Source organism: Bombina bombina, chromosome 6, assembly GCF_027579735.1.
Source record: "Bombina bombina isolate aBomBom1 chromosome 6, aBomBom1.pri, whole genome shotgun sequence".
Taxonomy (NCBI): Eukaryota; Metazoa; Chordata; class Amphibia; order Anura; family Bombinatoridae; genus Bombina; species Bombina bombina.
Window position 1 is genome coordinate 285,168,409 of NC_069504.1, and position 16,311 is coordinate 285,184,719.

The 16,311-nt window shown below is 39.7% G+C and overlaps 1 protein-coding gene across 1 annotated transcript in view; it reads left to right on the top strand.

Annotated features, from left to right (window-relative positions):
• The first annotated feature begins 2,683 nt into the window (after positions 1–2,683).
• Positions 2,684–16,311, top strand: part of TMCC3 (transmembrane and coiled-coil domain family 3) — a 259,710-nt gene continuing 246,082 nt past the window's right edge. The window contains exon 1 of the mRNA XM_053716895.1: positions 2,684–2,979. Coding sequence (XP_053572870.1) covers positions 2,902–2,979 — 78 coding nt within the window. The 5' untranslated portion in view covers positions 2,684–2,901. The remainder of the gene's footprint in view (positions 2,980–16,311) is intronic.

Here is a 16,311-nt window from a genome sequence, read left to right on the forward strand (position 1 = left end):
GAGAGCGCAAAAGAGAGGGGGGAGAGAGCGCAAAAGAGAGAGGGACAGGGAGAGCGCAAAAGAGGGGGGGAGAGAGAGAGCGCAAAAGAGAGGGGAAGAGAGGGCGTGCAAAAGAGAGGGGGAGAGAGAGCACGCAAAAGAGAGGGGGGAGAGAGAGAGAGCAAAAGAGAGGGGGAGAGAGAGAGAGCAAAAGAGAGGGGGGAGAGAGAGCAAAAGAGGGGGGAGAGAGAGAGCGCAAAAGGGAGGGGAGAGAGCGCAAAAGAGAGGGGGAGAGAGCGCAAAAGAGAGGGTGGAGTGAGAGCGCAAAAGAGAGGGAGAGAGAGAAAAAGAGATGGAGAGAGAGAGAGAGCAAAAGAGGGGGGAGAGAGAGAGCGCAAAAGAGAGGGGAGAGAGCGCAAAAGAGAGGGGGAGAGAGAGTGCAGAAGAGATGGGTGAGAAAAAGAGCACAGAAGAGATGGGGGAGAGAGAGAGCGCAAAAGAGATGGGGGAAAGAGAGAGCACAAAGGAGAGGGGGAGAGAGAGCACAAAAGAGAGGGGAAGAGAGAGAGGGCACAAAAGAGAGGGGGAGAGAGAGAGCGCAAAAGAGAGGGGGAGAGAGAGAGCGCAAAAGAGAGGGGGAGAGAGAGCGCAAAAGAGAGGGCAGAGAGAGAGCGCAAAAGAGAGGGCAGAGAGAGAGCTCAAAAGAGAGGGGGAGAGAGAGAGCAAAAGAGAGGAGGGAGAGAGAGAGAGAGAGAGAGAGCAAAAGAGAGGGGGAAGGAGAGAGTGCAAGGGGTGGGACCACTGTACTGCAAAAAATGGCCCGTGCTATAGATATGTCAGGGTTCTTATACAAAACATTTCTTTAAACAGCCCTGACATATGTATTTTTCATATGTGTCTCTTTTTAAAGCAGCATTATGGTCACCCTATGACTCACCCAATGTCTTCAGCTAGGTCTTGGTAGTGCATTGCTGCTCTGTCAAGTAAATACAAGTAGAGACCGATGAAGCAAGTTACAAATGATACCAATTAAGCAAATTTCATAACAGTAATAAACTGTAAAGTTCTGTAAAATTGTTGTTTCTCTTTAAAGGGACAGTATACTATATCATTGTTTTTCCCTTAATGTGTTTCCAATTACTTTTTTTACCAGCTGCAGAGTATAAAATGTATGATATTTTCTTTTTTAAGGTTTATTTGTGTATATGAATTAGCTGATGTTGTGTTTTGAAGCCACAACCTAATAAAATGGGTTGAGCTTGTAGGTGTAATCAGATCTCATTACTTTACCACATTGTGTACATATACATGCTTGTTTATCTTATATCTGTCCATAAACCAATCACCAATACTTGGAGAGAACAAAGGAAAATTAACATTTTATTACCTTATCTCTTCTATAACCCACTGGGAGTGTAATTTCTTCTACTGGCTGTGTTAATACAGCTTGGCCTCAAGGCCAAAAACTTTCAGGATGGGTGGGGATACCACAAGCTAAATAAACTATTTCAAATGCAAATATAAGGTTAATGGAAATACTTGTAAACAATTTAATACACTCCAGCAGGTGAAGTGGATCATTGGGAACAAATTAAAGGAGAGAATTTTGTTGAGTAAACTGTCCCTTTAAGGGTGATGATGAATATTGCTCCATATTTTGCCAGTACTCCATGTTACAAGGGTTTGGGAGTTTTCCACCTTATCAAATAAAGGGACACTTTAGATGTTGTGTTTTTTTTACTGAGTACACCAAATATTACAGATTCAATAAATCCTAAACTGAATTTAGATTTTAATTAAGAGATGATATAGCAATACTGTACTTGCACATTTTCCACCATACTACATATGACAAAGAGTCAAATACTACACAATGCCTCTATAGTAAAGATACAATTTGTCATCTAGGGAAAAAGAACCAAATAGAAAGCATTAGAGATCTGGAATATGGCACCTGTGACCTATGGTTTAGCAACACTGAAAAAGGCTTAGGTGGGTGTGTACAGAATTAAACAATCACATTCTAATGTTTAATTAGGTTATAAACTAAGTTTATCCCTATTTGTGTAGCTTTTTATATTATTACTGATTTTTATTTAGTCCTTTCTTAGATTTTAATTTGCATAACTGTCATTTTTAAGTGACTGGAGCTTTTCCTTGGATTAAAAAGAAAAAAAAAAAAAGAAACAATAATGCACTCAAACATTACATACTTCCTATAACCAATTTGCAACAACTTTCAGTTTAGTTGCAAAGTCAAACTGTGCTCTGATAATGTAAGATTTTTTATTATTATTATTATTATTAATAAAAATATATAATAATAAATTAATGAAAACATAACTGCTACAAATATTGTACATTTATGGTGCTAAAAATATGTGATTTTTAAATGGAAAATTGACTGGTAGCGTCATGGATTTTGCACTGTGCATTGTCTCCATATCCACTTTAACTATACAGCTCAAAATGTGTATGCTCTGTTTTGTCACATACAGTTTCCCTTTCCTAATGTAAGTTTGTTCTTATTAACTACTCTAGTTCCTTTTCTCAAGGTCTAAATATTTTAACCCCTTAGCTGCCAGATTCTCTGCCTTCTTTCACAATGTAAATTACAATGATTTGGAGTCTCTCCTTTATCGCAGTGAAAGGGTGAACTGGGCTAGGAGGTGTGTCCTAGTGCTGTTCCTCCCTAATACTCAGATTCAGCACTAACAGATCACAGGGATCAGGGGAGAGAATCCAGCTCTGTGCAAGGCGGTCAGCTTGAAGAGAGAGGACCATAGGCAGCCAGCCAGCCCTTGTCATTATGTGTGACCAACAGACAGCCTGGCACTGCTAGCAGCATAGGGGGCATTTATCTCTTTCCATTTGTGGTTATCACCGTCTTCTTTATTGTGATAACAAAGAGCTGGAGGAAACATGCCAGGCAGTGACACCGGGATAGCTGTGGACAGGACCTACTCTGACCCCGAGAGGCATCAGCGAGCCAAGACCAGGGTAAGTGAGCCCACTACCTATGGATATTATGTCAGCCTGGCTACTAAATAGTCTGTGGTACCAGAATAGCAGGCATGTATTAGCTTGTTTTGTTCATTCAGTGGCAGCATGTTACAAACCAGTGTGTCATGTTTTACCTATTGCTACAATCCTGCTGCCACCATGCAATACTATGTGCACTGTACCCCCAGCCTGCTCTGTGTGACTGGCACTGCACTGCCAGCACCGGGAATGCATCATCTATTCCCTGGGCACCTACTGGATCTGTGCACAAATAACATGTGCTGTCTGCATATACAGCGCTCACTGTTGCTATAACGATAGCTGTATTTACTAGAGTAGGTATATTGGTATGTAAAATAGTGCTGCTGCTTTTATTTACACCCTCAGCCAGTTGTGGGATTTAGACAAGCAATGAGCATACTGTGTATGACGAATGTGAGATGTTATTGTGCTTTTTATTTGCTAACATTATTTTTATAACGCATGACTCAAGAAATTCACTATTTACTATTATATTATTTACATTTTTCCCCAAGTGTACACATGTACTTTGCACGTATCACAGATGTATGATTGCTCATTTCTATTAAGATTATAAACTGAATCAATTAACCTCTTGATGGCTATAGTCGATGTGTTGGTGCCCTTTTTTTTACTATGCCAAATACAGGTTACTTATCTAAATCTTTAGAAAGGTAGCTACTACTTTTTGCTTTGGGCTACATGCAGTGGAATGCTTCCTGTTTTTCAGCACTGTGTTAACACATTCCACAATCATGTTGTCACATAATGTGGTATAATTACATCCATTTATTAAAATTATATTTTCTGGTGTACTACCTGGTGATAAAATGTTCTTTCAAACTGAATGGAAAAATAACCCATACTGTCTAGTAGGGCATATTCCCACCCATTTATTCACAAGCAAACCTTGAAGCTATTGTTTAATAAGTTGTTACAGTCTAACATACTCAATTTACAAGGTTTCTGAAATAGGAGTTCCAATATTACCCTCTGCCTACTCAAATTTTCTCAATTTATAACTCAAGTTACATCCTGTGAATTGGAATTCCATTGTGTTACATACAGTGTTGCTATACTATGTCTAATATATGTGAGTAGAATGTTAAAATGTACATTTTTATTGTTGTTTCTTTAAAAACTGCTTATAGTATTTTAGTGGCTCATTCCGTGCAGTTAGTATGTTTTGAATTAGTCTTCAGTAATGAAAAACATGTGATCAGAAATACATAACATAGCTACACACCCTCTCTATGTATTTCATGTTAAAGGGGCAACGCAGAAAATGTCAACGTTTTTAGAAAAAGTAGATTGTACTACAGCTGTAAACTTAAGATCACATGCCAAAAAGACAAGAATCAGCAAGTCATATGAGACCAAACAGTGTAAGAAAGTTATCAGTGAACAGAAAGGGTTGAGTGCCTTGGAGGAAGACAACCCACAGGAGATTTGTAGTGTTCTGTATTCCAGGAACTTACTATCTTTCTCTGCATTTAAGAGTTCTGTATAAAACATTGTTTCAGTGCTAGGTCATAGTAAATATCCCTTTGCTAATTAAAGGGACATATTTGTGGTCTAAAATGCACAGCAATGTATTATATGTATGCTTCTTTGATTATCACTACTACTTAAAGGGACAGTCAACTCAAAAAATGTTATTGTTTAAAAAGATAGACAATCCCTTTAATATTATTACTCATTCCCCAGTTTTGCACAGAAAACATGCTTATATTAATACACTTTTTACCTCTGTGATTATCTTGTATCTGACGGCCCCCTCATCACATGACTTTAAATTTATTATCTATTGACTTGCATTAAAGGGACATGAAACCCAACATTTTTCTTTCATGATTCAGATAGAGAATACAATTTTAAACAACTTTCTTATTTACTTCTATTATCTAATCTGTTTTATTCTCTTGGTATCATTTGTTGAAGGAGCAGCAATGCACTACTGGTTTCTAACTGAACACATGGGTGAGCCAATGACAATCAGTTTATATATGCAGCCACCAATCAACAGCTAGAACCTTGGTTCTCTGCTGCACATGAACTTGCCTAGATAAATATTTCAGCAAAGGATAACAAGAGAAAGAAGCAAATTAAATAATAGAAGTAAATTGGAAAGTTGTTTGAAATTGTATTCTCTAACTGAATCATGAAAGAAAATGTTTGGGTTTCATGTCCCTTTAAGCCAATTAGTGTTGTGTTTTAGAATCCATGGGCTTCAGCACAATGTAATCTTTATGGCTCACATGATCTAGCTTCCCTTGTTGTGAAAAGCAAATACAAAAGCATGTGATTAAGAGGATGACTTTAGGGACTTAGAAACAGACAGAAATTTAGAGGTTTAAAGGTTATAAAGTATGTTAATATAACCATGTTGTTTGTACAAAGCTGGGGAATGGGCATTAAAGGTGTTATCTATCTTTTTAAACAATAAAACATTTTGTGTTGACTGTCCCTTTTAATGTTTTATTTACTTTTGACCAACTCCCAATACATCATTAGGTTATGTGCATTTGTCTGACACCCAGCCTTCAAGCATGCCCAGCAGACTACAACTGGGGATTCCAGCATGAGATCTCTTCTTTTAAACATTTTATAGCTGTAATGGTATTTGTTATGTTTTTGAAAAAAATGTAAAAAAAAAAAAAAAATTCTGTATGAACATGTTCAAGCCATTTATTTGTATATATTTTTTTTAAAAACCGATACTGCATGTCTGTTTACAACTGTCCTGGTTGATAAGCAGTTCATGAGAAGTCAGGGAGAGAGGGAGAGAACACTTGTCAGACATTAAAAGGTCATATAAGTGTTCTGAATTGGCTAAACACTTCATAAAAGAGTATCAAAAGGTAAACACAACACCAAAATGGATGATAATAGAAACGGTTAAACAACCTAAGAGGGGAGGCAATATTAACAGATTGTTATTCAAAAGAGGCTTTTTGGATTTTTACGCTGGACACACGTATTCCCAAGGGCTTTAATTCGACCTTTGACCTTATAAACTTTTGGGAATAAACTATTTGTATATTGCCCTCTGTGTTGTCTTAAAAGGTGTTTTAAAGTTGTTTACAGGTACTTACTAGCCCTTGAATACTGTGGTAACTTAGTAATATTGAGCTCCATCTTACGAGTCTTAACCCCTTAATGACCACAGCACTTTTCCATTTTCTGTTCGTTTGGGACCAAGGCTATTTTTACATTTTTGCGGTATTTGAGTTTAGCTGTAATTTTCCTCTTATTTACTGTACCCACACATATTATATATCGTTTTTCTCGCCATTAAATGGACTTACTAAAGATACCATTATTTTCATCATATCTTATAATTTACTATAAAAAAATGATAAAATATGAGGAAAAAAATGGAAAAAACACACTTTTTCTAACATTGATCCCCAAAATATGTTACACATCTACAACCACCAAAAAACTCCCATGCTAAATAGTTTCTAAATTTTGTCCTGAGTTTAGAAATACCCAATTTTTACATGTTCTTTGCTTTTTTTGCAAGTTATAGGGCCATAAATACAAGTAGCACTTTGCTATTTCCAAACCACTTTTTTTCAAAATTAGCGCTAGTTACATTGGGACACTGATATCTTTCAGGAATCCCTGAATATCCCTTGACATGTATATATTTTTTTTTAGAAGACATCCCAAAGTATTGATCTAGGCCCATTTTGGTATATTTCATGCCACCATTTCACCGCCAAATGCCATCAAATAAAAAAAAAAATCGTTCACTTTTTCACAAATTTTTTGCAATTATGGCATAAATGGTTGTAAATGCTTCGCTGAGATCCCCTTTGTTCAGAAATAGCAGACATATATGGCTTTGGCGTTGCTTTTTGGTAATTAGAAGGCCGCTAAATGCCACTGTGCACCACACGTGTATTATGCCCAGCAGTGAAGGGGTTAATTAGGGAGCTTGTAGGGTTAATTTTAGCTTTAATGTAGTGCAGTAGACAACCCCAAGTATTGATCTAGGCACATTTTGGTATATTTCATGCAACCATTTCACCGCCAAATGCGATCAAATTGAAAAAAACGCTAAATTTTTCACAATTTTATGTTTCTCACTGAAATTATTTACTAACAGCTTGTGCAATTATGGCACACATGGTTGTAAATGCTTCTCTAGGATCCCCTTTGTTCAGAAATAGCAGACATATATGACTTTGGCGTTGCTTTTTGGTAATTAGAAGGCCGCTAAATGCTGCTGCGCATCACACGTGTATTATGGCTAGCAGTGAAGGGGTTAATTAGGTAGCTTATAGGGAGCTTGCAGGGTTACTTTAAGCTTTAGTGTAGAGATCAGCCTCCCACCTGACACATCACACCCCCTGATCCCTCCCAAACAGCTGTCTTTCCTCCCCCACCCCACAATTGTCCCCGCCATCTTAAGTACTGGCAGAAAGTCTGCCAGTACTAAAATAAAAGTTTTTTTGTTTTTTTTTTGTTTAAAAAAATAATAATAATTCTGCTGTGTAGGACCCCTCCCCCTTAGCCCCAACCTCCCTGATCCCCCAAACAGCTCTCTACCCCCCTCCTCTGCCTTATTGTGCACCATATTGGGTTCTGGCAGCTGTCTGCCAGTACCCAGTTTGAAATCAAATGTTTATTTTAAGTTTTTCTGTAGTGTAGCTTACCCCCCTTAACACCCAACCCCCCACCCTCTCCCAGATCATTAATATTTTTTATTCCCACCCTCTCTCCCACTGAGTCCCACCTTGTGCCTCTTGCACTTCAATGCTAACTTCTGGCCAGTTTCACACGTGCACGCTCCTGTGCACGCGCACCCACACGCGATCCCGCCCCCCTCCTCTACTGATGGCCGCCCACTCGCCTCCCTGGACACGCTCCCACCCACCAACGATCATAGACATCAATAGCCGATGCAGAGAGGGCCACAGAGTGACTCTCTCTGCATCGGACTGCTTTAAAAAAGTTATTGCAGGATGCCTCTATATCGAGGCATCACTGCAATAACATGAAAGCAGCTGGAAGCGATCAGGATCACTTCCACTGCTTTCAAAGACCAACGACGTGCAGGGTACGTCCTTGGTCATTAAGGACATTTTTTTGGAGGACGTACCCTGCACGTCGTTGGTCATTAAGGGGTTAAAGGGACACTAAACCCAAAATTTTTCTTTCATGATTCAGGTAGCGAATACAATTTTAAACAATATTCCAATGTACTTCTATGCTCTGATTTGCTTCATTCTTTAGATATCCTTTGTTGAAGAAATAGAAATGCACATGAGTGAGCCAATTACACGAGGCATCTATGTGCAGCTACTGAGCTTATCTAGATATGCTTTTCAGCACAGGATATCAGGAGAATGAAGCAAATTAGCTAATAGAAGTAAATTAGAAAGATGTTTTAAAATTGAATATTCTTTCTAAATCGTGAAAGAAATTTTTTGGGTTTCATGACCCTTTAAATAAAGTTGTGCAGAGTCAGATATATGAAACATAGTAACAGTATGTAAGGAGCATGTCTCAATGCCTTGGGGATTAATATAACAATCCTTTTGAGTTGTCTCTCTTTTCCCCCTGTTTTGTTCCTTTGTAGCTCATATAGCCTTGGTGGAGATTAGGAATTGTACCAGGGATTTATAATGTCAATTGGTAAATTACAGTGACATTAGCACCTTTTCATGTTTTCTGCTTATGTATTATGTATTGTTCCCTATTACAATATATGTACATTTTATGATACTTGTATCAAATATTTAATTTAAACTGTGAATCACAATATAGTCACATGACCTGTTAGACCCAATGGTCAGTCGGGTTATGCTATACATTTTTAGAGGTTTTATTTTTTGGTTTTTTTTATTGGAATCACGCTTATGAATAAGGCTTAAGTGCCGAAACAGGCGTGATTATGCTGTGTTTTAAGTTATGAAATAAAGAATGAACTTTTATATTGAATAAGTGCCGGTATCTCTTTTGTATTGCTGATAAGCATGAATCCCTATTGGTGGATAGTGGCACACCCGATAAGCAAAAAACTAAATGAAATAAAATTTTACAGAAAAAACATAATTTATGCTTACCTGATAAATTCCTTTCTTCTGTAGTGTGATCAGTCCACGGGTCATCATTACTTCTGGGATATTACTCCTCCCCAACAGGAAGTGCAAGAGGATTCACCCAGCAGAGCTGCATATAGCTCCTCCCCTCTACGTCCCTCCCAGTCATTCGACCAAGGACCAACGAGAAAGGAAAAGCCAAGGGTGAAGTGGTGACTGGAGTATAAATTAAAAAATATTTACCTGCCTTAAAAACAGGGCGGGCCGTGGACTGATCACACTACAGAAGAAAGGAATTTATCAGGTAAGCATAAATTATGTTTTCTTCTGTTAAGTGTGATCAGTCCACGGGTCATCATTACTTCTGGGATACCAATACCAAAGCAAAAGTACACGGATGACGGGAGGGATAGGCAGGCTCTTTATACAGAAGGAACCACTGCCTGAAGAACCTTTCTCCCAAAAATAGCCTCCGAAGAAGCAAAAGTGTCAAATTTGTAAAATTTGGAAAAAGTATGAAGCGAAGACCAAGTTGCAGCCTTGCAAATTTGCTCAACAGAGGCCTCATTCTTGAAGGCCCAAGTGGAAGCCACAGCTCTAGTAGAATGAGCTGTAATTCTTTCAGGAGGCTGCTGTCCAGCAGTCTCATAAGCTAAACGAATTATGCTACGAAGCCAAAAAGAAAGAGAGGTAGCAGAAGCTTTTTGACCTCTCCTCTGCCCAGAGTAAATGACAAACAGAGAAGACGTTTGTCGAAATTCCTTAGTTGCCTGTAAGTAAAATTTTAGAGCACGGACTACATCCAGGTTGTGCAGTAGACGTTCCTTCTTCGAAGAAGGATTTGGGCACAAAGAAGGAACAACAATCTCTTGATTGATATTCCTGTTAGTAACTACCTTAGGTAAGAACCCAGGTTTAGTACGCAGAACTACCTTATCCGAATGAAAAATCAAATAAGGAGAATCACAATGTAAGGCTGGTAATTCAGAGACTCTTCGAGCCGAGGAAATAGCCATTAAAAATAGAACTTTCCAGGATAACAACTTTATATCAATGGAATGAAGGGGTTCAAACGGAACGCCCTGTAAAACATTAAGAACAAGGTTTAAACTCCATGGTGGAGCAACAGTTTTAAACACACCCACGCGCACCCACACGCGATCCCGCCCCCCTCCTCTACTGATGGCAGAACTACCTTATCCGAATGAAAAATCAAATAAGGAGAATCACAATGTAAGGCTGATAATTCAGAGACTCTTCGAGCCGAGGAAATAGCCATTAAAAATAGAACTTTCCAGGATAACAACTTTATATCAATGGAATGAAGGGGTTCAAACGGAACGCCCTGTAAAACATTAAGAACAAGGTTTAAACTCCATGGTGGAGCAACAGTTTTAAACACAGGCTTAATCCTGGCCAAAGCCTGACAAAAAGCCTGGACGTCAGGAACTTCTGACAGACGTTTGTGTAACAGAATGGACAGAGCTGAGATCTGTCCCTTTAATGAACTAGCAGATAAACCCTTTTCTAAACCTTCTTGTAGAAAAGACAATATCCTAGGAATCCTAACCTTACTCCAAGAGTAACCTTTGGATTCACACCAATATAGGTATTTACGCCATATCTTATGGTAAATCTTTCTGGTAACAGGCTTCCTAGCCTGTATTAAGGTATCAATAACTGACTCAGAAAACCCACGTCTTGATAAAATCAAGCGTTCAATTTCCAAGCAGTCAGCTTCAGAGAAGTTAGATTTTGATGTTTGAAGGGACCCTGTATCAGAAGGTCCTGTTTCAGAGGTAGAGACCAAGGTGGACAGGATGACATGTCCACCAGGTCTGCATACCAAGTCCTGCGTGGCCACGCAGGTGCTATTAGAATCACTGATGCTCTCTCTTGTTTGATTCTGGCAATCAATCGAGGAAGCATCGGGAAGGGTGGAAACACGTAAGCCATCCTGAAGTCCCAAGGTGCTGTCAGGGTATCTATCAGGACTGCTCCTGGATCCCTGGATCTGGACCCGTAACGAGGAAGCTTGGCGTTCTGTCGAGACGCCATGAGATCTATCTCTGGTTTGCCCCAACGTCGAAGTATTTGGGCAAAGACCTCCGGATGAAGTTCCCACTCCCCCGGATGAAAAGTCTGACGACTTAAGAAATCCGCCTCCCAGTTCTCCACTCCCGGGATGTGGATTGCTGACAGGTGGCAAGAGTGAGACTCTGCCCAGCGAATTATCTTTGATACTTCCATCATAGCTAGGGAGCTTCTTGTCCCTCCCTGATGGTTGATGTAAGCTACAGTCGTGATGTTGTCCGACTGAAACCTGATGAACCCCCGAGTTGTCAACTGGGGCCAAGCCAGGAGGGCATTGAGAACTGCTCTCAATTCCAGAATGTTTATTGGCAGGAGACTCTCCTCCTGACTCCATTGTCCCTGAGCCTTCAGAGAATTCCAGACGGCACCCCAACCTAGAAGGCTGGCGTCTGTTGTTACAATTGTCCAGTCTGGTCTGCTGAATGGCATCCCCCTGGACAGATGTGGCCGAGAAAGCCACCATAGAAGAGAATTTCTGGTCTCTTGATCCAGATTCAGAGAAGGGGATAAGTCTGAGTAATCCCCATTCCACTGACTTAGCATGCACAGTTGCAGTGGTCTGAGGTGTAAGCGTGCAAAGGGTACTATGTCCATTGCCGCTACCATTAAGCCGATTACCTCCATGCATTGAGCCACTGACGGGTGTTGAATGGAATGAAGGGTGCGGCAAGCACTTTGAAGTCTTGTTAGCCTGTCCTCTGTCAGGTAAATCTTCATTTCTACAGAATCTATAAGAGTCCCCAGGAAAGGAACTCTTGTGAGTGGAACGAGTGAACTTTTCTTTTCGTTCACCTTCCATCCATGTGACCTTAGAAATGCCAGTACTAACTCTGTATGAGACTTGGCAGTTTGAAAGCTTGAAGCTTGTATCAGAATGTCGTCTAGGTATGGAGCTACCGAGATTCCCCGCGGTCTTAGTACCGCCAGAAGAGCACCCAGAACCTTTGTGAAGATTCTTGGAGCTGTAGCCAATCCGAATGGAAGAGCCACAAACTGGTAATGCCTGTCTAGGAAGGCAAACCTTAGGTACCGGTAATGATCTTTGTGAATCGGTATGTGAAGGTAAGCATCCTTTAAATCTACAGTGGTCATGTACTGACCCTCTTGGATCATAGGTAAAATTGTCCGAATAGTCTCCATTTTGAACGATGGAACTCTTAGGAATTTGTTTAGGATCTTTAAGTCCAGGATTGGTCTGAAAGTTCCCTCTTTTTTGGGAACCACAAACAGATTTGAGTAAAACCCCTGTCCCTGTTCCGATCGTGGAACTGGATGGATTACTCCCATTAACAAGAGCTCTTGTACGCAGCGTAGAAACGCCTCTTTCTTTGTCTGGATTGTTGACAGCCTTGACAGATGAAATCTCTCTCTTGGAGGAGAGTATTTGAAGTCCAGAAGGTATCCCTGAGATATTATCTCTAGCGCCCAGGGATCCTGGACATCTCTTGCCCAAGCCTGGGCGAAGAGAGAAAGTCTGCCCCCCACTAGATCCGATCCCGGATCGGGGGCCCTCAATTCATGCTGTTTTAGGGGCAGCAGCAGGTTTCCTGGTCTGCTTGCCCTTGTTCCAGGACTGGTTAGGTTTCCAGCCTTGTCTGTAGCGAGCAACCGCTCCTTCCTGTTTTGGAGCAGAGGAAGTTGATGCTGCTCCTGCTTTGAAATTACGAAAGGAACGAAAATTAGACTGTCTAGCCTTAGCTTTGGCTTTGTCCTGAGGCAGGGCATGGCCTTTACCTCCTGTAATGTCAGCGATAATCTCTTTCAACCCGGGCCCGAATAAGGTCTGCCCTTTGAAAGGTATATTAAGCAATTTAGACTTAGAAGTAACATCAGCTGACCAGGATTTTAGCCACAGCGCCCTGCGTGCCTGAATGGCGAATCCTGAATTCTTCGCCGTAAGTTTAGTTAGATGTACTACGGCCTCCGAAATGAATGAATTAGCTAGTTTAAGGACTCTAAGCCTGTCCGTAATGTCGTCCAGAGTAGCTGAACTAATGTTCTCTTCCAGAGACTCAATCCAGAATGCCGCTGCAGCAGTGATCGGCGCAATGCATGCAAGGGGTTGCAATATAAAACCTTGTTGAACAAACATTTTCTTAAGGTAACCCTCTAATTTTTTATCCATTGGATCTGAAAAGGCACAGCTATCCTCCACCGGGATAGTGGTACGCTTAGCTAAAGTAGAAACTGCTCCCTCCACCTTAGGGACCGTTTGCCATAAGTCCCGTGTGGTGGCGTCTATTGGAAACATTTTTCTAAATATCGGAGGGGGTGAGAACGGCACACCGGGTCTATCCCACTCCTTAGTAACAATTTCAGTAAGTCTCTTAGGTATAGGAAAAACCTCAGTACTCGCCGGTACCGCAAAATATTTATCCAACCTACACATTTTCTCTGGTATTGCAACTGTGTTACAATCATTCAGAGCCGCTAACACCTCCCCTAGTAATACACGGAGGTTTTCCAGTTTAAATTTGAAATATCTGAATCCAGTCTGTTTGGATCAGAACCGTCACCCACAGAATGAAGTTCTCCGTCCTCATGTTCTGCCACCTGTGACGCAGTGTCTGACATGGCCCTAATATTATCAGCGCACTCTGTTCTCACCCCAGAGTGATCACGCTTACCTCTGGTAATTTAGCCAGAACTTCAGTCATAACAGTAGCCATATCCTGTAATGTGATTTGTAATGGCCGCCCAGATGTACTCGGCGCTACAATATCACGCAGGTACTGACACGTGAGGCGAGTTAGTCGGCATAACTCTCCCCTCGTTGTCTGGTGAAATTTGTTCAATTTGTACAGATTGACTTTTATTTAAAGTAGCATCAATACAGTTAGTACATAAATTTCTATTGGGCTCCACTTTGGCATTGCAACAAATGACACAGGTATCTTCCTCTGAATCAGACATGTTTAACACACTAGCAAATAAACTTGCAACTTGGAATACAATTCAATTAGAATAATATTAAAAACGTACTGTGCCTTTAAGAAGCACAGAAGATCTATGACAGTTGAAAATTAATAGATTGAAACAATTATAGCCTCAATCCTAGTAAACAACACAACTTTAGCAAAGGTTTAATCCCATTAGCAAAGATAACAAATTCTGAAAGCAGGAAACAAATTACAGAATAAATGTTTTTTATCTCAGTCAACTATAATTCTCACAGCTCTGCTGAGAGAAATTACCTCCCTCAAAATAAGTTTTGAAGACCCCTGAGTTCTGCAGAGATGAACCGGATCATGCAGGAAATACAATGAGCTGCTGACTGAAATATCTGATGCGTAGCAAAAGCGCCAAAAAACGGCCCCTCCCCCTCACACACAGCAGTGAGAGAGAACAGAAACTGTCAGAAAAAAAGATTTAGCAACTGCCAAGTGGAAAAATAGTGCCCAAACATTTATTCACTCAGTACCTCAGCAAATGAAAACTATTTTACATTCCAGCAAAAACGTTAAACATAATTTCTAGTTATTAAACAGCTTTATGTACTTCTTACAGTGTAATTCTAGTGAAGTACCATTCCCCAGAATACTGAAGTGTAAAGTATACATACATGACATTATATCGGTATGGCAGGATTTTCTCATCAATTCCATTGTTAGAAAATAAAAGCTGCTACATACCTCTATGCAGATTCATCTGCCCGCTGTCCCCTGATCTGAAGTTTACCTCTCCTCAGATGGCCGAGAAACAGCAATATGATCTTAACTACTCCGGCTAAAATCATAGCAAAAACTCTGGTAGATTCTTCTTCAAACTCTGCCAGAGAGGTAATAACACACTCCGGTGCTATTTTAAAATAACAAACTTTTGATTGAAGATATAAAACTAAGTATAATCACCATAGTCCTCTCACACATCCTATCTAGTCGTTGGGTGCAAGAGAATGACTGGGAGTGACGTAGAGGGGAGGAGCTATATGCAGCTCTGCTGGGTGAATCCTCTTGCACTTCCTGTTGGGGAGGAGTAATATCCCAGAAGTAATGATGACCCGTGGACTGATCACACTTAACAGAAGAAATTTATTTTAGATTCATCACAAAAATGAAATAATATTAGACACAAAAAATACACATAAATGCCCTTTACTTTTACTGTTACTACTTTCAAATATGGAATCTTTCTTTTTTTTTTTAAGAATAAGAAAGGCAAAAAATGTCTTTTCTATCAAGAATGCAGGTGAAATAAAGGCAATTAAAGACTTGTCTATGTATTGCATTCATCAAATTAGGTTAACTGATGGCTGTTTAAAATTAAACTGAATTTAGCAGATTTGCCTGTCTGTACACTACTGATAATGCAATATTCATGTTAACAGACTATAAAAGGGATAAAACACACATTCTTATTGCAAGACATCCACAAGCCTTAGGGGGAAAAATACATTTCAAAAACACTCCTCATTTTTTTATGGAAAAGTGGCTCTATTTCCCATAATTGCAGGTTGTTTGCACATTTACAGAGGGTTTTATTCTGAGAAGTAAAGTAAAATTCCACTCAGGAACTGCAAACCTCACAGCTCCCGAGCAGGACACAGATGATGATTGATGAGTTGTTCCATAGTAGTGGATCCTGATTGCAGCCCCTTGCTGTGTCAAGTGACTTTACCCTATGTCTTTTAAACTTTTTTTTTTTTTTTTGTCAAGGATTAACACCTAGCAATCAAGTGTCAGTATTAAATCATATCATTTGTGCACAACAATGTCCTTTTAATCCAAAACCTTGAGGAAGCAGGCTCTTTTCCTCTAGAACAGAACATCCTACTGAATGCTTGTGACAATGACAGCTTTTGTCTGCACAAAAACTAATGCAGTGACCAGCTCTTGCTGTATTTATTCTGAACATAGAACACCAAAAGTTTTGGTTGTGTAATTTATTGCTTTTTTTTTCTTTCTTTCTGGTAATTGTGTGTGTGTATGTGTGTATATGTGTGTGTGTGTGTGTGTGTATATATATATATATATATATATATATATATATATATATATATATATATATATATATATATATATATATATATATATATATATATATATATATATATATATATATATATATATATATATATAATGTTCCACCTGAGTAGTTTCTTCTCTGCAGGTGTGTCTGGTAGTGACAGGTTACAAACGTGGCATATTTCTCTACAGATACT